This window comes from Ornithorhynchus anatinus, chromosome 17 (assembly GCF_004115215.2).
Source record: "Ornithorhynchus anatinus isolate Pmale09 chromosome 17, mOrnAna1.pri.v4, whole genome shotgun sequence".
In the NCBI taxonomy this organism is placed as follows: Eukaryota; Metazoa; Chordata; class Mammalia; order Monotremata; family Ornithorhynchidae; genus Ornithorhynchus; species Ornithorhynchus anatinus.
This window is the reverse complement of record NC_041744.1, coordinates 35,340,156-35,364,640: the sequence shown is the minus strand read 5'-3', so window position 1 is coordinate 35,364,640 and position 24,485 is coordinate 35,340,156. Positions and strand designations below refer to the sequence as shown.

Genomic DNA, 24,485 nt, shown 5'->3' with positions numbered 1-24,485 from the left:
CACCTTTTGTGTCACCTGACACCTTTTGTGTCACCTGACATGCTCCCTTTATTCATTCTCCCTCCCAGCCCCACAGCACTTTGGTACATATCTATAATTTATTTATATTGATGTCTGCCTCCCCCTCTAGACTGAAAACTCACAGTGGGCAGGGAATGTGTCTGTTATACTGTACTCTCCTAAGTTCTTAATATAGAGCTCGGCACACAGTAAGCGCTCAGTAAAAAAAATTGACTGACTGACTAAATCTTTCTTCACTGAGAGCCTTCTATAGTGAGCTTACTGGAATCCCCATTCTTGGGGAGTTGAATGAGTGGGTAAGTGTGGATGTCTGGTCAGTTTTAACTGTAGCAAATTCTCCCCCCTCCCCACCATATGCCAGTGTATTGAAATGTTTCTTAAAATAATGAATTTTAGCACCATCTTTAAAGTACCATCTTCAAGTTATTCCCTTTCTTTCGGAAGAGTGACCAGAAAATTCAAAACACCCATGCACCTTGTAGTTTTGGACACCATCATGCATATTCATATTCCTTTGTGAGCTTCCTAGTCTGTTCTTGAGACAGCAATTATCTAAATAGCACTTGGAGAGGAAAAGGGAAACAATCAGAGTGGTGCTTTAGCAGTTCGCTAGCCGGCGTTTCAGCTCGCTCTTGGCCTCTAATTCCTTGACCTCACAACTCTAGTGACTCGCAGAAAGAGAGGCATAAGGCAGCCCTTTCTGTCGTATTCTATGAGGAAAATCTTTTTTGTAAAACTCTTACCCGGTTGGAAATATCAGGCTTAGAGGAAAACATTTTCAGGTTGCCGAGGGCTAAAATTTTATATCCTTCAGTGAGCAGTTTTGTCACTGGTGGGATTTTAGTTTCTTAAAAACCCAACATTGCAGTCATGTAGTGAAAAATGACCTATGGTTATTGGGGTGGATGAAAGTAAAGTTGACAGTTGAAAAAAAAATTCTTTTTTTTAAAGTGATATATAAGTGCATATTATGTGCCAGGCTAATCGAGTTGGACGCAGTGGGGCTCACAGATGAGGTGTAGATGAGGTAACTGAGGCACAGAGAAGTTAAGTGACTTCCCCAAGGTCACACAGGCAAGTGGATGAGCCAACCAGGTCCTCTGACTTGCAGCCCACTGCTCTTTCCACTAGACTACAATGCTTCTCTTTGAATAGTCACTATTGCATTGCAGTTGTGCATTACACTGGCTATCTGAACACTGATTTGTTTTTCTTCAGTATATTTCCAGAGGGAATAGCGGTGTGAGAGAGGAATTGTGTCTTATAGTTATAGGGCTGAGCTAGTATGTTCTGGAATTGGACATTCCTTTTACCACCAGATGACTTCCTACTCTGGATCTGCCCTCTAAAGGAGATATCTGGTGTCTTAGAGTTGTCTGGGGTTTGGGCTAGGAGTCCCTATTGTTACATTGGATTCAAAGGATGTCATAGGATGCCACTCTTAGAAAAACCTGGCAAGGCACTGCTTTGAGACACCAAGCTTTCAGTAGATGAGTTGATGCACTCAGATAAATAGAAGAAGAAGAAAGCAAGTGAGGAAGCCTGAAATTTCTTGCAGTACTTTGTCACTCTCCCCAGATTAGCAATGGCAGTTCTGATCCTCAGTTGCTCTAAGAAGGAATTTACTTGTTTTCCAAGGCCACTAGCCCCAGGCATGAGGGATTTCCTTCCATTTTTCCATGACAACCAGGATGTCCCTTGGCCATTCCTATTTTTGCTGGCCATAATTTAGATTTCTGTGCATGCTTTTAAAATTCTGCTGCTCAGGAAAGCTTCCATTTTCTTCTTCTGTGACCAACATGCTGCTCTTTTGAAATTCTTGGAGAGCTACAGATTTGCAGACTACTTCCTCAGCCCAATTAAAACCATTTTTTCCCTCTCTTTGCCATTAATAATTGCTTTTGCCATTTGCCTGTATGCCTGTGCTATCTTTTACCCTTAAAAAAAAAACTTCCAAAAGTCAGATTTCACTTTAGGTAACCTCATTTCATTTTATCATTTCTTGAGATTCCCAGGATGACAGTTGGTCCTAATTTTTTATTATACCAAACCCCTTATGTCTATGAAATATTCATTCATGACTGCGTTCAGTCTCTGCTCATTGAAGTCTCGGGACCGAGGCTTATCTGTCTTAGGGAAGCAGTGTGGCTCAGTGGAAAGAGACTAGGCTTCGGAGTCAGAGGTCATGGGTTCGACTCCCGGCTCTGCCACTTGTCAGCTGTGTGACTGTGGGCGAGTCCTTTAACTTCTCTGGGCTTCAGTTTCCTCATCTGTAAAATGGAGATTGTCTTCCTCCCTCCTACTTAGACTCTGAGCCCCGAGTGTTGACAGGGACCGAGTCCAACCTGATTATCTTCCGTCATGTCCAGTGCTTTGCACGTAGTGACCCTTTAACGAGTACCATCTATCGATGAAGATGGAATCTCCCCATTGAAAACAAGGGATGCCACTTGGGGCAATCGATCGCTTGTACTTGCTGTGTGCAGAGCATTGTATTAAGCGCTTGGAAGAGAGTTGGTGGACATCTTCCCTTCCAGGCTTCTGGCCTGGGAGGCAGGAGGACTTGGGTTCTAATCCCGGCTCTGCCGCGTGTCTGCTGTGTGACCTTGGGTAAGTCACTTCACTTCTCCGGGCTTCGATCGCCTCATCTGTCAAATGGGAATTAAGACAGTGAGCCCCACGAGAGACAGGAACCGTGTCAACCCGACACGCTTGTATCGATCCCACCGCTTAGTACGGTGCCCGGCACACAGTAAGTGCTTAATAAATACCACCACCAACAACACTGCAGAGTGCACGCAAGAATTTTATGTACAAAACTCATTTACAGCCCAGGTGACCGTAGTGTCAGTCCTGTGGCAAATGCCGTGGACCAGCAGGCGGCTGCCGTGGTAGCCCCGTCGGTAGCTGCTGTCGTGGTCTTCATCCACAGTAGCCTGTTAGTTCCAGGCTTTCCGAAGAACCCGTACAGAACTTGAGACGGTTCTTCTGGCAGAAACAACACCGTGATAGTTTCTTTGACGGGGCACCATGATTAAACATATTCCTTGCAAATTTGGAAGATACTACTTAGAAATTGCAAACGAAAGCTATTCCCTATTAGCTGAAAAGCATTCATCACTCTAGTAGAAGTCATCTGATTATTTATGGAAAGCATGATGGATATATCCAAGTATCACCCAGTACATTCCGTTCCCCTGTAACGTGGGGATCGTTTTATTTAGCTGATAGAGAGTCCGTGATGCCATTTGGAATAAATCGCTAACAAGTCGCTAGCCTCTGCTGGATTCCGTAATTCTTCCCCCGTCTTCATTTTTTTTAGTCCTAAATTCTTCTTCCAACCTACCGAGAATCAGCATCGCCTAGTGGAGAGAGCTTGGTTCTGGGAGTCAGAGGACCCGGAATTGCTGGGTGACCTTAGGCAAGTCACTTAAGCTTCTCGGTGCCTCACCTTGCTCATCTGTAAAATGGGAATTCACCTATCTTCCCTCCCCCTTAGTCTGTGGGAGCCCCCAGGGGATCAGGGACTGCGTCGTTCCTGTCTATCTTGCATCTACCCCAGTGCTTAGTGTAGTGCTAAGCACGCAGCGTACGCTCACTGTGGGCAGGAAATGTATCTCTTACACTGTCACACTGTCCTCTCCCAAGCGCTCAGTGCAATGGTCTGCGCACGGTAAGTGCTCAATAATTGGATTTGACTTATTGACCGTCCTGGCAGGGAGTAAGTGGTGAACAAATACCAAGATTATGATTATTTCCCCTGACTCTATTATCTCATTTTCTTTTGAAGAACCAAACTCAGGTGCCAGAATGTATCTTCTCTAAGACTCTGAAGCTGCCTTTATAAAATTTAGTAGCTCTCTGGCTCAGTTCCAAGTTGTTTGCAGAGTGCTGCTGCACCACAAGCTATTAAAAGATCTCTTCTTTCCCTGATTAGTAGCTCTGTGGTAAAGTGAGGTGGTTATCAGTTTCTCGGGGTTAAGCCATTTGAAGGGAGAGGGGGAGATGGGAAGGTGCTGTTTGCATTTTGAAGTCAGCTATGAGGAGATATTTGACAGTTAATGGAAAAATCAGTTGTTACACAATAGATAAAAGCAGCCCCGTGCAATGATGAAAATATGGCAAAACTTCTCACCTCAAAATGGCAAGCCTCACCACCAAGTTATCTCAGTTTCTGCTTTGCTGTCTTTGGGGGTAGCCCGAAGGGAGGAGGTCTATTGTTTGCAGCTGTAAGTTTTGAAAGCTAGTTACTAACTAGTTATAACTAGAGAAGCAGCGTGGCCTAGTGGAAAGAGCACTGGGTCTGGGAGTCAGAGGACCTGGATTCTAATCCTGGTCTGCCAATTGCTTGCCGTGTGACCTTGGACAAGTCACCTGGCTTCTTTGTGTCCCAGTTTTTTCAACTGAAAATGGGGATGATATACCCCTTCTCCTTCCTACTTAGACTGTGAACCCCCTGTGGGACAGAGTGTGTCCAAATTATTCAACTTGTACCCTCCTCGATGCAGAAAGCAGCATTCGACGGGTAGTAATTATTTGTTGAGCGCTTACTATGTGCAGATCACTGTTCTAAGAGCTGGGGTAGATTCGGGGTAATCAGGTTGTCCACGTGAGGCTCACAGTTAATCCCCATTTTACAGATGAGGTAACTGAGGCACAGAGAAGTCGAGTGACTTGCCCCCAGTCACACAGCTGACAAGGGGCAGCGCCGGGATTCGAACCCATGACCTCTGACTCCCGAGCTCCTTCCACTGAACCACCCTACTTCTCACTCTTAGTAAGCACTTCTGAAGGGGGTTTAATTTCCCCCTCCTTTCTCAAGGTAAACGTTTGATGAGGCTCTCTGACACCTGACAACGTTTAAAAAACAGGACATTTTAATGCTTAATATAAAGGCGATACATTGTATTTCCAACTCTGTTGTAACGTTCTCTCCCAAGTGCATAGTATAGTGCTTTCCCCCCAATAAGCGCTTAATAAATACCATTGATCGTTAGGGCTACAGTGTCATAAACTTTGCTTTCCCCTCCACATCCTTGATTTTTCCATCAAACGCATTTTGGAATTCCATATATTCAGTGGCTTCACAGAGGAACTAGTGAACCTATAAATGGTTGACCTCCTGGACAATCTTTCCCTTACTTATGCCTTAGGAAAGTAGCGGGTTTTTTAATTTGAACAGCTTTTCTCCTTAAGTGTCACTGGGCTCTTTTTTTTCCCCTATTGCTTTTAGTTTTTATCAATTATTTGAGTTGTATCAACTTCCTACAAGTGGTATCATTTGTAAAGAGCGTCCCTAAGAGGCAGTTGTTTTCCCATTAAAGCTAAATAGTATCAAGGCATGTAGGCCAGTCCACCCCTTCTGGACTGTATGTTTGTTGTGGGCAGGGATCGCGTGTACCAACTGCGTAGTGGTGTACTCTCCCAATCGGTTAGTACAGTGCTTTCTGCACAGTAAGCACTCAGTAATTACTGTTGATAATGAGAGGCAAAATAAATAGATGTGGCAATTGCCGGTAGGATGACAGCTTTTTTTTATTGGCGTAACATTAGGGAAAAAGAAAAAACTATTGGTTACACATTCATTCAATCTCACCCACCCACATGGATTGAGCTTTTCTCTTCATTCTTGTCATCTTCAAAACTGCGGCGGTGATGCCCAGCCACTTAACATAAGGCCAAAATAAATATCCAGGGTCTTTCTCCTTCATGTTCCTTTCCTCTGTCTTCTTCTGGCATGTGCATTTTTCAATTTTGTGATTTAGTGAAGGGAAGAGCCTGGAAGTGGGAAGGGATTGATTTCTGTTGCTGGTGCGTATTATACCCCTAAGTCCTTGAGTCCCTGCCTGTATGTTGATCGATTGCTTCTCTAAAACCACATAGGTAGATTCCAGGGTGTCTGAACACCTTTTCAAAGTTATTGTTATAATGAGAATACCCCATAGCACCTAGGTACATATATGATTTATTCATTTCTATTTATGTCCGTGTGGTAGGTATCATGCTGGCATAATGTTAAAAAAAATAACAAAAACGCTTAGTTACACATTCATTCAGTCCCACCCACACACATGGATTGAGCTTCACACTTCATTCTTGTCATTTTCAAAACTACAGAGGTGATATCCACCCACGCACCGTAAGGCCACGGAAAGAAGCAATTTTCCAGGAAGCATGTTGTGTTCCCTCAGACACAGTGGAATCCAGTTTTAATTCATTCAGCCTTCAACTTTACCGTCTGTAGAGTGTGTGTGTTACTGGACAGAGAGCCAGCAAGGGTGTAGCCTTGTGATTTTGCTCAAATACACATACCAAAGCAGAATTTCCATCGGACGCATCGTAGTGTGCGGGAGCCCTACCTGACGATTTTAATTTTTTTTTGGCCATTTGCTAAGCACTTACTATGTGCCAAGCACCGTACTAAGCACTGGGGAAGATACAAGCTAATCAACTTGGACACAGTCCATGTCCCACATGGGGCTCACGGTCTTTACCCCTATTTTACAGACGAGGTAACTGAGGCCCAGAGAAGTAAAGTGACTTGCCCAAGGTCATGCAGCGGATAAATGGCAAAGCCGGGATTAGAGCCCGGGTCTTCTGACTCCCAGGCCCGTGCTCTGTTCACTAGGCTACATTGCATTTCTGATAAGAAGCGCACTGCTGTTCTTAGGATGAGCAAGATATATCTGAAGCTTCAATCCTAAATTTGGGACTGTCGCAAATAGCGATAACTCTGAAATTCCAATTCTCTTTTCGGTGGAAGGCCCCGCTAACATAGCCAAATGAATTTATTTTGAGTAGAGAGGGATTATTTTGAGTAGAGAGGAAGATAGTTTTCCTCTAATTGTCACCCTATTCATTCTTCCGTTCTTTAACTGGAAGGTCTTATTTTTAACTTTCATTTTGCCTTTCTCCATTCCTCTTTCTCCTTCATGTTCCTTTTCTTTTCTCTCTCTCCTTCACGGATGTTCATTTTTCTACACTGTGATTTAGTGAAGAGATGAACCTGGAGGTAGAAAAGGATTGATTTCTGTTGCCATATTATGCACCTAGGTATCGAGTCCCTGCCTACACGCTGAATGATTGCTCCTCCAAAACCACACAGATAGGTTCCAGGGTGCCCGAGCACCTTTTCAGAGTTGTCGTCATAATTGACAGTGGCCCAAAGCACTTGTGTAATAATAATAATGTTGGTATTTGTTAAGCGCTTACTATGTGCAAAGCACTGTTCTAAGCGCTGGGGAGATACAAGTGATCAGATTGTCCCTCATGGGGCTCACGGTCTTCATCCCCATTTTACAGATGAGGCAACTGAGGTCCAGATAAGTTAAGTGACTTGCCCAAAGTCACACAGCCGGCAAGTGGCAGAGTTGGGATTAGAACCCATGATCCCCGACTCCCAAGCCTGAGCTCTTTCCACTGAGCCATTGCTGCTTCTCTTGTATCTGTAATTTATTCATTCATATTATTATTATCTGTCTTCCACTGTAAAGCTCATAGTGGGAAGGGAAACTGCCTGTCAACTCTCTTGTAATGTACTCCCTTAAGTGTTTAGTACAGCGCCCACAGTAAGAGCTCAATGAATACAGCTGATTGAGCGATTGATCGAAGAATTGATTGGTCCAGTAGAGAGTCGGAAATCTGCTAAATAATGACCCTCAAGGAGATTTCAGTGTTGATGAGTAAAGATATTAATAGAGCTTGACTGTGTTCTAGCAAAGAGTCTAGTGATTATGGCTAGACAAGCCAACATCCAGAAAGATTTCTTATCTAAACACGTCAGCTTTAGTTATGCTAAATTGTCTTGAGAAAACAGTTTAATAGTCAACTCAATTAAGAAGCGGTGTGTCAAAAGTCAATAAATATCCAAGGTCTTACCTATATTGTACATAAAGATAATGCCCTAAGGTTCTCTAGTCTTTGCAGGGTGCTTAAGACGTGTAGAAATTAAATCTTGATTTTTGCCGATGGAAATTAGTGGAATAACTTATTATGTTCACGGACCATAATGTGGCTCTGTGGTTCTTCGTGTAAGTGTTTTGCGACTTCACTGCAGCAAATTTCTCCTGAATAAAATACACACCTTCTGTGGGTACTTGTTATATATATGCACTGTAATTTGCCTCGGTTTCAGGATAAGGAAAATATTTAGAACATTCGATGAAAAGCAATGTTGCCTGGTGGATAATGTACGGGGCTGGGACTCAGAAGGACCTGGGTTTTAATCCTAGCTCCGCCATTTATCTGCTGGGTGGCCTTGGGAAAGTCACTTCACTTCTCTGTACCTCAGTAACCTCATCTGTAAAATGGGGCTTAAGACTGTGAGCCCCGTGGGGAACAGGATTGCGTCCAATCTGACCAATTTGTACCTACCCCAGTGCTTAGTACAGTGTCTGGCGTATAGTAAGGGCTTAACAGATACCGCTGTTGTTATTATTACTACTTTATGCTCCCATTCAGTCTTGGTGCCTTCTTTTGTTGAGAAGAGCACTGGGCATTCATTTCTGCGACATTCGTGCCAGCCCTCTTTCCCATCCTTCCCCACTACTGCTAGAGTTGTCTTAATGATTGTTTTTCAGAGGTGGGGCACGGGGGCGTTCATTAGCACCTTTGAGGGTCATGGCCACAGTGTTTGCGAGGCTCCTTAAAATGTGGTCTTCCTTGGGGATGAAAGGACATCTTAGGCACATGTGGCATTTGTGCTGTCTGCCCATTTTCCTGCTTTGTGGATGGTTTTCTCTGAGGTGGCCATTTACTCATCTGGAATCAGATTGAGATTGTAGAATTGTCATACTTTATGAGAGAACTAAGTCACAGTTACTCTCCTCTCTCCTTCAAAGCTTTTTTGAAGGCACATCTCCTCCACATGGCCTTCCCTAAAGCTTCTTTCCTCTTCGTCCACTCCCTTCTGTGTCACCCTGACTTTGCTCCACTTATTCATCCCCCCCCACTTAGCACCTTATAGAAGGCACATCTCCTCCAAGAAGCCTTCCCTGACTAAGCCCTTCTTTCCTCTTCTCCCACTCTCTTCTGCGTTGCGCTGACTTGCTCCCTTTATTCATCACCTCTCCCCCTCCAGCCCCGCAGCACTTATGTACATGCCTGTAATTTATTTCTTTATATTAGTGTCTCTCTCCCCCTCTAGACTGTAGACTCGTTGTGGGCAGGGTACGTGTCTGTTATATTGTAGTCTCCCCGGCGCTTAGTACAGTGCTCTGCACACAGGAAGCGCTCAGTAAATATGATTGGCTATTTACTGATCTGGAAGGGGCTGCAGAATCATCCTATGTTATGATAGAACTAACTAGTCCCAAGTTATTAGTTAATCAGTTTTGGATTTGTGTAGAGGTGGGTGGATTAAAAAAGATCTTCAACTCCTGTTGTAGCTAATCCTGGAATTAAAGTTCATTTGCCAAAAAGACTAATGATTTTGGTGGCGGGGGGACTCTCAATGCTTCACACTTCTTCTCTGGATAATGTAACTTAGAGCTTTCATATGGTTTCAATATTCCAGTGTTTACTATTCGTTAACATGAAATGCCATACTTGTAAATGGGCCTTTTGTTATTGCTGCTGCTTTGTGGCTGGATTACACTCAAGTGCCAGAGTCTTTGGGTTGTATTGTTTTTTGTTGGGAAAAAAAAACCAACACTAGAGAAAGAAAGATCAAGGAAAATGCCTAGGTTAATAGAGATACTGAAAAAACAATGTGGCTTAGTGGGAAGAGTTCAGGTCTGGATATAAGAGAACTTGTGTTCGCATCCCCATTCAGCCTCTTGCCTGCTCTGTGACCTTGGGCAAGTCATTTAACAGCTCTGTGCCTCAGTTTCCTCAGCTGTAAAATGAGGCTTAAATTCTTGTTTTCCCTCCCGCTTAGACCGTGATCACCTTGTGGGACAGGGACTGTGTATGATCTGATTGTTTTTGTTTCTACCCCAGTGTTTAGTAGAGTGCTTGACACATAGTAAGTACTTCATAAATACCACAATTGTTATTTTTATCATGATTATATTTGCTTTGGATATAGTTTTTGTGTATTAGATTCATGGCTTAATGCTGCAGGTAATGGATAGTTTCTTTAGAGCGACAAATGAAGAAATCTTGTATCTGGTAGCTGAAAACCAGCCAATAGATAGTAAGTATTAAGCACCTACTGTGTCCTGGGGACCGTATTAAACACTTGGAGAGACTACCGGATTTAGCAGTCATGATTCTTACCCTGAAGGACCTCGCACTCTAGCATTTACACTTAAATGCTACCCAGTTGACTTGAGCTGGCTGGGAGGGGAGGAGAATAATAGTAAAAGTATGTTGATAATAATTGTAATTTTTTAAGTACTCGATATGTGCCAAGCACTACTCTATACACTGGAGTAGATAGAAAATAATCAGCTTGGACACAATCCCTATCCCACATGGGACTAACAGCCTTAATCCCCATTTATAGGTGAGGTAACTGAAGCACAGAAAAGTGAAGTGACTTGCCCAGGGTCTCACAGCAGACATGTGGCAGATTCAGGTTTAGAACCCACGCCCTCTACCCTACTTTTATCTACTCCAGTGCTTAGGACAGTAGTTAGCACATAGGAAACACTTAAATACTATTATTATTATTATCATATTACTTCTTTGTGGTACTTAAGATCTTACACATATGTCAAGCACCGGTGTGAACACTGAGGTAGATACAAGTTAATCAGGCCAGATACCGTCCCTGTACCATGTAGGGCTCAGAGTCTAGGTAGGAGGGAGAACAAGTATTGAATCCCCATTTTGTAGATGAGGAAACTGACGCACAGAGAAGTTAAAGTGAGTTGCCTAAGATCTCTCCGCAGGCGAGAAGCAGGGCCGGGATTAGAACCTACTAGAAGTGACGTGGTTTAGTGGATAGAGCACGGGCCTGGGAATGAGAAGGACCTGGATTCTAATCCCTGTTCCACCACTTGTCTGTTCTGTACCTCAGTTAACTCATCTGTAGAATGGGAATTAAGACTGCAAGCCCCATTTGGGACAGGAACTGTGTCTGACCTGATCACTGTGTCCCAGTACTTAGTTTGGTGCCCGCAACATAGTAAGTGCCTAACAAATGCCATGAAAATGGTCATCTGATTCCCAGACCTGTGCTTTATTCACACTAGGGCTTTGAGACTCCTAAACTCTCAGAAGTCAATCGGTAATTATATACAGGAAAACGTTTTCCTTTTTCATTTTTCAACTTTTTTCAATAGATTACTCTTGAAGTTGTTAGCGGCGCACTTGTTTAAAGGTGATATTTTGCAATTCTATAAGATCTTTCACATCTACATTGGCCTGCCTCCTATTTCATGTCATTTTTATTCATTAGATAGGCAGTTGGGCTAAATTGGGATGTTTGAATCCTTGATGTGTTGTTCAAGTGACTGTAGTGATTTAGTAAGACAAATAATTTGACAGTGTCCTAATTTTTTTAAGTAGCCTTAGAGAATGAAAGACCAACAGTGGGTTAAGCTCTGGGCTAGAAATTCAGAGACTGTGATCTTAATTCTCAGGGCTCAACAAATGTACTTGTCTTCTTGTCATTGATGTGTGAAAAATCAAGGTTGACTAGCAAGGTAATTCTGTTTAGGCAGGACTATTTAAGGGGAGTCACTGAGGCTGTCTGATAAGACATCAAATCCAACATGCTAAAACAAAGAGATAAGTCAGAATGCTCCCTGAACACTACCAAGCAGGGCTTTTTTTTTTTTTTTAATGTGGCTAAGCCAACATTTGTTGAGCCTTAATAATTTTCTCTGCCACTTGCCTTCTGGGCTACTTGGGACAAGCCCCTTAACCTCTCTGCTCCCCAGTCTTTTAAACCTGAGAAAACAGTAGCAGTATTCCTATCTTGTTTGTTACATGGACAAATTTATCAATCCGTGGTATTTACTGAGCACATACTGTGTGCAGGGCACTGTACTAAGCGCTTGGATTAGTAAAGTATAGCAGAGTCCTTTAAGATGCTCTGTCCTTTGTGGAAATCCCACACTTCTTTCCAAAAATTTGGAGGGCGAAGGGAGAAATGTCCTCCCTTCTCTATCGTATTCAAATGCATTAGGGTAAGGGCATAAAGGGGGTCATCCCCTGCATTCAATTTCAGGGGATCTTCCAAAATAATACCCGGGATCTTCCCTTGCTCCACAAAATGAAGCAAACACCAACAGATCCGTAGAGGTAATGCAAGGGGAAGGGGCACACAAACCGAGGATTTAAACAGATTCCTTGATTTTACTCAAGTCTCCTAGGATTTCTCCTAGGGTCTTTAAAAAAAATTACTATTTTATTTTGGGGGAGAGGGCAGTGGAGTGATGTTTGAGATCTGAAAGAGAACTTTAGGGTTGGTTTGAATTTGATAGGGGGCCTGATCACGGTCCTGGAAAAAATATACAGTGAAATGATTTATAAAATGGTGCACAGTAAAACCTGGGATATTTAATTCTCTAGTGTATCTTTTCAGTCACAAAGGAAGCTTTCATGTGCAGTACAGTTCATGCTTCTGGTCAATTCCAAAGCAGCTGTAACTTGCCAGTTAACAGAGCTTTCACTGGGTATTTTCAGTTACTAAAAATGATTACTCAGATAGGAACAACACTTCGCTAATAGACTGAACGACTTTGATTTTTAACTTGGTTTACAAAGGGATACTTACAGCTTAGTCGTGATTTGAGAGAAGCCAAATATAAGTCCCCCAAACCTAAGAGTCGTTCAGTTTTAAAAACGGGGGAGAATGACTGATCATATCATTTTAATGCATCACGTTTTCTAAAGAAGTAAATTGAGTTTTCAAAGAGCCCCTTGATGTTAAGCATTGCATATGGTTGAATGTGGCATCTGGTAAATCCTTAATGGAGGTTGGCCAGGGCATTTGCCCTGTAAATCTTCATTTTGTCCCGAATTCATTCATTCAGTTGTACTTTTTGAATGCTTACTGTGTGCAGAGCACTGTACTAAGCACTCGTGAGAGTATAATATAACAATAAACAGACACATTCCCTGCCCACGACGACCTGGATGACGAGCACAGTTGTAAGGAGCTTTGAGATGATGCTTTTCATCCTTTCCTCCCATGCCTTCATGAAAGATTTCTCAATTTTTCTGAGCAAGCTAGGCCATGACCCCAAGGGTATAAGTGAGGTCCCATATGTTTAAAGAAAAAAAAAATCTCTTGATCGTATGATGTTCTTGACCCTTAAGATCCTTAGTTCACTGGTATATCCGATTTTTGCACATTGTCCTTCGTTTTGCCTTTTAGCCCCAAAGAACTCGCTTATCGGAAGCGGTGGTCTGAAACTCTACTTCCTACACTGTTTACCAGAGATTATTATCTAGCATTTGTATTATTAAATGCGCACTCCAGTTCTATAGAAGCTTCCTTTTTCATTTTTCTAAACCAGATAGAATGCTAATGGCTTGCAGATCCTGACGATGAACTGATAAAAGCATGAAAAAAATCAGTCAAAGTAGAGACTTTCTTATCAGTCAGAAGAAGGGAGTATTGTGGAAATTATACATGAAAATTAATTAAAGGAATTTTTACAAGATAATCAAGTCTTATCTCTGCCTGCACTCAATATTTTAGTTTCTTTGGTTTAGGGAGTTTTAGTATTGGGAAAGCACTTTTAATTAGCTGCCATAAAATCCAATAATAAACAGTCTTTTTCTTGTGGTATTTGGATGAACAAAAGATATGAACACTAGGCTTGTGGAAAATTTGCAGATGTGAACATTTTCCACAATATTACATGTTCCATTTGCAAAATCCCTTGTAGTGTTTTCTGTGCCTCGAGAATATATTCATTCATTCAGTTGTATTTACTGAGCGCTTACTGTGTGCAAAGCACTGAACTAAGCACTAGGAAGAGTACAGTATAACAATAGACAGACACATTCCCTACCCATATATAAATCCTTCCTTCATATACACTTTTGAACCTCTGGACCAGATCACCCTTTTCTAAGGTGATGGATTTATTGAATATCTCTAAGTTATGGATGGCATATTAGGGGTTACAAATGGAAAATTATGCAGTGAAAACATTTGTGTCTAGTCACAAAGCAGTAATTGATAGTTTAGTATTTTTTCCGACATCAGAGGAAAACAGACGCCTTCCATTCTGCAGAATGAAGATCAAGGTGCCATAAAGCTGAAACGTGAGGGATAAACAATCAAAAAGGTGAAAATGAGGGTGCTGGGCTGAATGGAACTAACCCTACAGTAAGGAATCGGTCATAATATCCCTGGCTGGCTAAGTAGAAAGTCTTTATCATCAGTATAGTGTCAGTACCATCATCTTTATCGACAATATGGTAGGAGCGAGGAACTGAAAATTCGGTTGGTTGGGAAAGGAGATCCAGTTGGTTGGGAAAGGAGTGTCTGTCACCTTTTTACATTTTTAGAGTATAGGCATTGTCAAGACTATGAGGAAAAATTTCCATTCAGCTTCCTTTGTGCTTCAGGCTTGTGACCCGAAGGCTAAAAACTAGGGAACATTTGGGCCCAATTAAAGAACAAAGAAACTAAGGGGCTAGAGAGCAATGAATCTGGAAAATAAGGAACAGTTGGTCATACTAATTATAGACATTTGACTTTTTTTTTTTCCTGTGGGAGTAGGGAGTTGCATGCATTAATTGGAGGTTTGGAAGGAAACTAGCCTATAAGCCACTTCATAGAAAGACTTTTTGAAATAAGATTTATACATTCAAGTCCTCTCTTTCTCAGTTGCTTTTCCCGAGTTGGTTGCGCTTTGCTGTTAGCCACACCAAGAGTGGTTTCCAAAGTGAGGCTCCCTGTGGAGTGCGACGGTCCTTCATCTGACCATTTTTTCTTGACAAGACTGGGTTGCTGTATCCACCATTTCCAAAATGGGAACCATTTCTCATTCTTTAGCAGGTCTGCAAAACTCCAAATAGAAGAAGTTCATCATGCATATCAGTGCAGATTTACAGGGAGAGGGAAAAGGTGTTAATTTGGTTCCAGGCGATCTGGCTTAATTACCAGTAAAGTTTTCCTCTTTATTTTCTCTAGATGAGATGGCGTGGAAAACTGTATAGCTGGGCTCATTCATAATGTGTCCAATCATTTTCAGTTGCTGTCATCTAGGGCCAGGAGTATATGAATTACTCAAGCCATAGGTAATGATGATAATGATAAGCACTGTACTATACGCTGGGGAGTAGATACAGCACAACCTGGTCAGACGTAGATCCTGTGCCACGTGGGGTTCACAGAGGAAAGGAAAAGGAGGACAGGTATGAATCCCCATTTTTCATATGAGGGAACTGAGGCGTGGAGAAGTTGTGACATGCCTTAAGTATTTTAAATCACTTCTTCGTATTAACGTCGGTCTCCCCCTCTAGACTGTAAACTCATTATGGGCAGGGGACATGTCTGCTAATCCTGTTGCGCTATAATCTCCTAAGAGGTTAGTACAGTACTCTGTGCATAGTAAGTGCTCAATAAATACTATTGAATGACTTGACCAAGGACACCCCCGAGGCAAGTTGGAGCTGGGAGTAAATCCTAGGTCATCCTGTATTTGCTACACTAAGCCATGTTGCTTCTCATGACAGTCCCGACAGCGTATGTATGGGAGAGATAATCAGTCAAACATCACTGTAATCAGCCACAGCCACCAAATTGATACAATCTCATCATTCAGAGTGTCATCTTGGAACCCAAAGAACAGCTAAATATACATTCATGGGTGTGTTTAGCGATGTATACACGTACACACACACACACACACATATATATACATGGCCTAGTGGATATAGCATGGGCCTGGGAGTCAGAAGGTCATGGGTTCTAATCCCAGCTCTGCTACTTGTCTGTTCTATGAGACGGTGAGCAAGTCACATTACTTCTCTGGGCCTCAATTCCCTCCTCTGTAAAATGGGGCTGAAGACTGCGAGCCTTATGTGGCCCAGGGACTGTGTCCAACCTGATTATCTTGTATCTGCCCCAGAGTTTAGAATAGTGCAGGGTGCACAGTAAGCACTTAGCAAATACCATAATTAATAATTATATGTACATAATGATAATAATTGTATTTGTTAAGCACTTCCTGAGTGCCAGGCACCAAACTAGACTCTGGAGTAGGTAGAATATAACTGTTTGGACACAGTCCCTGTTCCACATTGGGCTCCCAATCTCAATCCCCATTTTACAGATGAGGTAACTGAGGCACAGAGAAGTGAAGTGACTTGTCCAAGGTCACACAACAGAGCGGGGATTAGAACCCACTTCCTTCTGACTCCCAGGCCCATGCTCTATCCACTAGGCCATGCTGCTTCTGCACATTATGTACACATTATACACATGATCATACACATAAATTCCAGGTGTATATTGTTGCCTCCATACACACCCATCCTTTTGATACTAAAATAGAAAATCCCCCTGGGATTATATTAGAGGATATTTATAGAAAACAAGTTATTTAAGTATTCATATTCAAAATTAATTCAATTCATACAAATTATTAGATAGTAACTATGCGGCTTTTTAAAGTTCATAGAGATAATCGAATGTCAGCGATCCAGGCATTATCTGTAGCTGAATGACCTTAACCTTTCTCGTTTGATGATCCAAGAATTCTTTATGCAGTATTTCTTGTCTTCTCCTCTTCCCCACTTCCCTGTAGCACTTGTTGGCCATCTAATAATTTAGCAATCACAAAAGAATATGTATAGGAATGGTATGGGGGTCAGGTGATTCAAAGGAGAAATAATTGAAAATTTTGAGACTTTTATAGGGTGACATTTTGCATTATCATGAGGTTAGAGAAGGGAAAGCAGTTTGCCGTAGCATTTTAAAGTCTCCTATTTTGTTGTACTGAAATTTAAATTTTGCACTCTGAGCCTAGTACAATAGGAGTTTTGTCTCAAGTGCGATGAGTGACAGATGATGTTAATTTGGAGCAAAAGCCTTGATTTTTTTTTTCCAGCATGCCTCTGGAAATTTAAAATAAACATAGTAGGAGAGATGGTATGTTAATAAAAATAGAAGGAAGCAGCTCTAATAAAGAGAGGCTGAAAAGAATCAGGAAGATCAAAATCCCATAAAACCATAAGGCAGAAAGATATCTCAACAATATGCAAAACAGTTAATAGCAACCGTTTTATTTCAGCCCTTCATTTGTGTGAAAAAATGGATGGAATGCCTTTCAATTAGAAGAAGAATCAAGATCCAAAAGGCTTTATCAGATTAGAACGACCTGGAAAGCTAACAGACCTTTTTTGGCCTGGGTGTCAGTTCCTTAATTTGAGGTGTTAGATTTCTTTGGGACATTGGAAAACAGCAGCCGTTTAGCACAAAGATAGATCTGAGGGCAGTGACCAGAAGTGTCATAAGAGGGTTCCTCCCTTCCACCCTCTCCCATCTCACTTCCCCATGCCCTTCTCATCTCCCCTCCCTGCTTGATTCCAGCAAGGAAAGTGCCCTGCCATTCGTTCAATCGTATTTATTGAGCACTTACTGTGTGTAGAGCGCCTGTACTAAGTCCTTGGGAAAGTACACTACAACAGAGTTGTTAGACACGGTCCTTGACCGTAACAAATTTACAGTCCTTTGGTCCACACCAGCCGAACAGGCGATATGAATCCCTTCCAGCAGAGCTCAGCTCACCTCAGCCATTTTCTAAACAGCGACAAGCACTGTGAGCCGGTGTCAGCGAGGGTAACTGACCGCTGAATCCGTAGATGAAAACAAATGCCTCCATCAAGCAACCAATCGATGGTACTTATGGAGCCCTTACTATATGCAGAGCACTGTACTAAGCGCTTGGCAGAGTACAATACAACAGAATTAGCAGATATGTTCCCTGCCCATAAGGAGCTTCTTGTCTAGAGGGGGACATTAATATGAATAAACAAGTTACTTTATAATACATAATTTAAGGATAGGTACATAAGTACTGTGGGGTTGGGACTAATTTCAAATGTCCGAAGGTCACCGACCCAAGAACGTAGGTACCGCGTGAGGGAGAGCGAGCCGGAGAAAAGAGGGCTTAATCGGGGAAGGCCTCTTGGAGGAGATGTGACCTCGGTAATGCTTTGAAAGCGGAGAGACTGGCGGTGTGGCGTATGAGGGGGTGGGAGGTAGGATGTGGGAAAGAGATCAGCGGCGAGATGGAGGAGATGAGGGAACAGCGAATGAGCTGGAGCTAGGGGAGCAAAGTGTGCGGATTTGCAAGCGAATCGTGTCCTGGTGCTTGTGCTTTCGTCGTTATCATCTACAGTGGTATTTATTGACCGCTTAGGAGGTGCAGAGAACTGTGTTAAATGTTTGGGAGAGTACAGTTGGTTTTGTCCCTGCCCACAGTGAGCTTCCGGGATTCCTCTTGCTGAATTCAGCCACCAAACCTTCCAGCAGGGGCATAACATTCCTCTCCCTAGTCCCTAGGACGGTAAATAGAAATGATTCGTGGAGATGCTTAGCACTACTTCGGAGACATGTATTGGGAGGGTCGAAGAGCGTATTTCTAGCAAAGCCAACAGAAACCATCATTGCTTTAGTGTTCCCAAAGGGGCTGTTAAACAACGCGGAGATTTGTTGAACACAACTCTCTCGGAACAAACATGAGTCATTGGATGGAGTGCTCTGCCCATCGTAAGCACTCAATAAATACAATTGATTGAATGATAGAGGCAATTCTGAAAGGAGGCTCTGTTAGAGTGTATTGCAGGAACAGTGGAAGATTCCTCCTGTTAAGCCCTTCTGGGACAGGGATCACGTCCTTGACTTTTGTCCTTTTTTTACCTACGTGCTCTAGACTGAAAACTCATTGTGGTCAAGGACAGGGTGTACCAATTCTGTGGTAGTGTACTCTTCTAAGTGCTTAGTATAGTGCTCTGCACACAGTAAATGCTCAGTAAATACCACTGATTGATTTTACTTGTACTCTCCTAAGCATTTAGTGTGGTAGATGCCCCAGTGGCAGAAAAAAGAAGAATTTTGTGCATGTACTCTCTTATATACTTTATGGGATCACAATAATGGAAATGTCCTCTCTCAAGGGGACTTTGTTATAGCAGTGCTTCCGTGATGCCCTATAAGGAGCAACACTTGAGCAAAAACCGAAAACTTTCATTCCCCAAATTCAGCTCATCTCGGATGGTTTCACAATGGTATAATAGCTTTTGCATTCTCTTAGGCTGTTGTAACTTCAAGGGCCTATCTGCATTTTTAAAACATCTCTTTTCCTCCCCCTCATTTCTCTTTGTCCCCACAGGCGGAATCTCACAAAGCTGTCCCTCATCTTCAGTCACATGCTGGCAGAAATCAAGGCCATCTTTCCTAATGGTCAGTTCCAAGGGGATAACTTTCGGATCACAAAAGCGGATGCCGCTGAATTCTGGAGAAAGTTTTTTGGAGACAAGTAAGTGGTGGCCGTTCAGAAAATTTGGATTCGTTTTAGAAATTTGAACTTGGAAAATCGGTTGTTCAGTAATATGTTTTTCATTGCTTCCAGGAATGCCTTATAATAATAACTAATGATAATAATTATGAAAGCTAAGTTCTTACTATGAGCAAAGAATATAGAGACAAGATAATCAAATTGGGCATTATCCCTGCCCCACTTGGGGCTAACAATGTAAGGAAGAGGAATAAATAATAGCCTGATAGGCTCGTTTTATTTCTTCTCCCTATTTCACTCTTAATGTCTTCCCCAACTGCACTTTGACCAAATCCTTTAGACAGTTAACGTTTAAATTGCAGTGACACTTCATTTCGTCTTCAAGATCATCTCACCAAGCCAACAGGTGGTCATTCTGTTGGATAATTTAGTAGAACCCCACTATGAACAGGCTTAATTTTACTCCTGGACCCAGTGTTTCCTAGAGAACTCTTGAACCCTCCCAATTTTTCTTCTTTTTCCCTCTGGAGAAAAAGGGGCAGGAGAAAAACCAAACATATAAAGCCAACAAAGGAAAAACTTAATATCATGGCATAGTGGTGGACCCCAGAGAGAAAGCAGCAAAATACAAATCAGCCTGGTAGGCAGAAATATGATTTGGGAATGTTTGCAGGTTTCTTTACTTCAGCCCTGTATGAGGCCAAAGAATGTGACAGAGAGAAGTTTTTCCTTCCCCCAGTACCTTGCTGGGGTTGAGTCCAGAGGAAACCAGATGTCTTTTCTCCCCTCCAAAGATGTAAAGGATCATTATTTACTGTCATTATTATCATCATCATCATTATTATTATTGAAAAAGACACATGTGGAACCCAGGTTCCATATGAAAATAGAGCTTCATCATAATCTTCCTCTGGATGACTTTAATAAAAATAATAACGGTACTTGTTAAGCGCACACCTATCTGCTGAGCACTGCTGTAAGTGCAGGAGTAGATACAAGTTAATCAGGTTGGACATAGTCCCTGTCCCACATGGGGCTCACAGTCTTTATCCCCATTTTACAGATGGGGGAACTGAGGCCTAGAGAAGTGAAGTGACTTGTCCAAGGTGACACAGCAGACATGTAGTGGAGCGGGGATTAGAACCCAGGTCCTTCTCACTCCCAGGACTGTGCTCTACCCATTAAGCCACACTGCTTCTAGTTGTAGATATTCTGTGAACACATAGTAGTACAATATTGCAATTACTTTTGGATTTGACTCATAAAACGAAGCCTACAGAAATGACTCAACGTGATCTGATTCTAGTTATTTACCCTGCTAAGGTATGTAGCGAAACAAAAATAACTCTTCCTTGCACCAACTGGTGAAATCAATTCACTTTACGTCTGTGGTGAGAAAGACAAATTCCTTCTCAAGAGGTGTCGTCTAACTTCCTTTAACATCGACGTAAAGTTTACCGACCAAAGAAGGAATTTCCCTGATGAATTCTAGTGAGTTTTAAAGGATTGATTCCCTACCCAAAATGAGCACTGTAAGGTGGTTCGTTCATTCAGTCGTATTTATTGAGCTCTTACTGTGGGCAGAGCACTCTGCCAAGTGCTTAGAGGGGACAATACCGCAGTAGAGACAATCCCTGCCCACAACGGGCTTGTAGTTGAAGAGATCCACCACTCTCTTTTAAGCAATCACCCAAATCAACCTGTAGAGAGAAAAAAACATATAAAATAGGATTCTCCTTTCTGTTACCATTTTCTGTTGCTACCGTTGGGGGAGATTGAGTTTGAGAGTGAACTCTTCATCTATTTGACTGCGGAAACTTATGAGTTCTTAATGTAATGATAATGGTAACTGGAGGAGGCATAAACAGGGAAACAGGGCTGGAAAGTGTAAATGGGGACAAGGCTGATGACATATATGTGGGCAGATGCACATTTTTGTGGGACTGGTATCCTTTTGCCATTTTCAACACATCTGCTTAGAAATTCCTGAGCAGGCTTTTGGAATTCTGAAGCACGTCCGTGTTCTCTCTATAACATTTCTTCATATTTAATTTCAGAGAAGCTCTTGTCACGTTTACGTATTCAATTTATTTCTTAATTTTGAGGCAAGGTGTTTTTAATTGGTAATCGTACCTAACAGCAAACATTGACAGTTAAAAGAAGAAACTCACCTTAAATTCCTGATCATGGGATTTCACCACAACAGAGTAGGTGTAGAAAAAGAAAATAGTGGAGGCAAAACGAAAAGGAAGGCGTTGGCAATTTTTGTGCATTGAAACATACCTTTGTAGTAAAAATAATGATACGTATTCATGGCGTAGGGAATAGAGCACAGGCCTGGGAGTCAGAAGGTCATGGGTTCTAATCCTGGCTCTGCCACTTGTCTGCTGGGTGACCTTGGGTAAGTCTCTTCACTTCTCTGTGCCTCAGTTACCTCGCAAGTAAAAGGGGGAATGAGACTGTGAGCCCCACGTGGGACAGGGACTGTGTCCAACCTGAGTTGCTTGTATCCACCCCAGTGCTTAGTACAGTGCCTGGCACAAAGTAAGCGCTTTAAATACCATAATTATTATTATTCCTACAATGTGCAAAGCATTGGACTGTGTACTGGGGAGATAGATCTGTATGGACACTGACTCGATTGCGGACATCTTGAAAACTGTGCCTCTGAGCGGTTATCGTAGTTGTTATGTAGGCAGTGGTCCAGAGTTAGCTAGTACTATCCAAACTGTCACCAAAAGCGTACCTAAAATCAGAACCGTAGATGTTTTTAGGGTCCCGGTTTCTCAGATACGTAATATTCTCAGTTGGTGACATGTGAATGGGAAACCAGAAAAGGAAAAGGAAAAAAAAATGTATAGAGACAGTGAAGGAAAATTTAAAAATAACATGGCGTAGTGGTGGACCCCTGAGGGAAAGCAGTAAAATACAGATCAGCCTGATAGGCAGCAATAAAAAAATGGAGGAAGCGACTCTTTAAGATGTGAAGTTTAGGGCCATGATTGTACCAAAAGACAGATGAAAATAGTGTCTTGCATGAGGCTAGTCAAAGCCATAAGCGTGTGACAGGGATACCCTTTTCATAAATAAGATTTGGTGAAAGATTGCTGGTCATGCTTTGGTCTTATCACATCCAGAGAGAAATACATCCCCATCATTAGCAGTATTTTGAACAGTTTTAGGATGGTTTATATGTAGATGTATGTGTGTATATCTGTGTGTGTGTGTGTCTATATAAGTATATATACACATTATATATACGTATTATATATACCCCTGTATATATAGGTAATGAGGTGTAAATAATGATCCCTGTTGAGTGGGAGGTTATGAAAATCAACTGACAAAATGAAAATAATATTTTCAATAAAAGATAGTGTCCTTTTTTAAAGCTTTTTGAGGATCATTTTTCTACAGAATTGTTTCAGTCCATGTTCCTCCCGCCCACTCCTCAAGAATCTCCGGTGGTTACCCATCCACCTCCAGGTCAAACAGAACCTCCTTACCGTCGGCTTTAAAGCACTCAATCACCTAGCCCCCTCCTACCTTACCCTCTCTGTTCTCTTGTTACGATCCAGCCTGCGTGTTTTGCTCTTCTAATACCAACCTCCCCATGGTGCCTCGATCACGTCTGACTTGCCGCCAGCCTCTCCCCCACGTCCTGCCTCTGGCCTGGAGCACCCTCCCTCTTCATATCTGACAGCCGATGACTCTCTCCTCCTTCAGAGCCTTAATGAAGACACGTCTCCTCCAAGAGCCTTCCCTGACTAAGCCTTCATTTCCTCATTTCCCACTCCCTTCTAATAATAATGTTGGAATTTGTTAGGCGCTTACTATGTGCAGAGCACTGTTCTAAGCGCTGGGGGAGATACAGGGGGATCAGGTTGTCCCACGTGGGGCTCACAGTTTTCATCCCCATTTGACAGATGAGGTCACTGAGGCCCAGAGAAGTGAAGTGACTTGCCCACAGTCACACAGCTGACAAGTGGCAGAGCAGGGATTCGAACCCCTGACCTCTGACTCCAAAGCCCGTGCTCTTTCCACTGAGCCACGCTGCTTCTCATCCTGCTTTGCTACCTTTATTTATCTTTAGTCACGGCCCTAATGTACATAGCCCTAATTTATTTATATCAATGTTGTGGGCAGGGATTGAGTCTGTGAACTCTATTATATTGTATTCTTCCAAGCGTTTAGTACAGTGCTCTGCAAACAGTAAGTGCTCAGTTATGATTGAGTGATTTGCACCCAACATCCTATCAGAGATTGTTTATCCCATATTCAAAGGGAACTGGGGAAAGTATAGACTGTAGAAGTTTTGCAGAAGAACTTTATAGTGAATAGCAGGGGCAGCTATTCTTCTGATTCTCTTGCTTCCAGGTGGGGCGAAGTGGGGAAAGCAGCGTGGCTCAGTGGAAAGATCCCGGGCTTGGGAGTCAGAGGTCATGAGTTCGAATCCTGGCTCTGCCACTTGTCAGCTGTGTGACTGTGGGCAAGTCACTTCACTTCTCTGTGCCTCAGTTACCTGATCTGTAAAATGGGGATGAACAATGAACCTCACATGGGACAACCTGATCACCCTATATCTACCCCAGCGCTTAGAACAGTGCTCTGCACATAGTAAGCACTTAACAAATACCAACATTATTACTATTATTATTATTTAGAAGCATTACCTCTGAGGTTAAGATTTTATCCCTATATTCTGGGTTGGTTAAAAAGATCAGTTTCTAGCTGACTGTCCATTCCACACTAAACTTACATGAAAATTGTCCTTAACAAACCATTTGAGAGAGACCAAGAATATTAAGCCTCAACTTAGTCTGCAACTTTAATACAATAGTAAAACCGCATTTTAAAATGATTCTGGCATTCAGATTTCATAACTCAAGACGGTCTCCCTTTTCATCTAAATGGTTGCGTTGGGGAAGAATTGAAGAGAAGCAGTGTGGCCTACGGAATAGAGCACAAACCTGAGAGTCAGAAGGATTTGAATTCTTGGATTATGCTCTGTGCCTCAGTTACCTCATCTGTGAAATGGGAATTAAGACTGTGAACCCCATGTGGGACATGGACTTGTGTCCAACCTCA

The 24,485-nt window shown here is 42.4% G+C and overlaps 1 protein-coding gene across 3 annotated transcripts in view; it reads left to right on the top strand.

Moving 5' to 3' along the window:
- Positions 1-24,485, top strand: part of CBLB (Cbl proto-oncogene B) — a 206,214-nt gene that overhangs the window by 70,692 nt on the left and 111,037 nt on the right. For all 3 annotated transcript variants that reach the window (XM_029082023.2, XM_029082024.2, XM_029082022.2), the window contains exon 4: positions 19,272-19,418. In XM_029082023.2, the coding sequence (XP_028937856.1) occupies positions 19,272-19,418 (147 nt within the window). The remainder of the gene's footprint in view (positions 1-19,271; positions 19,419-24,485) is intronic.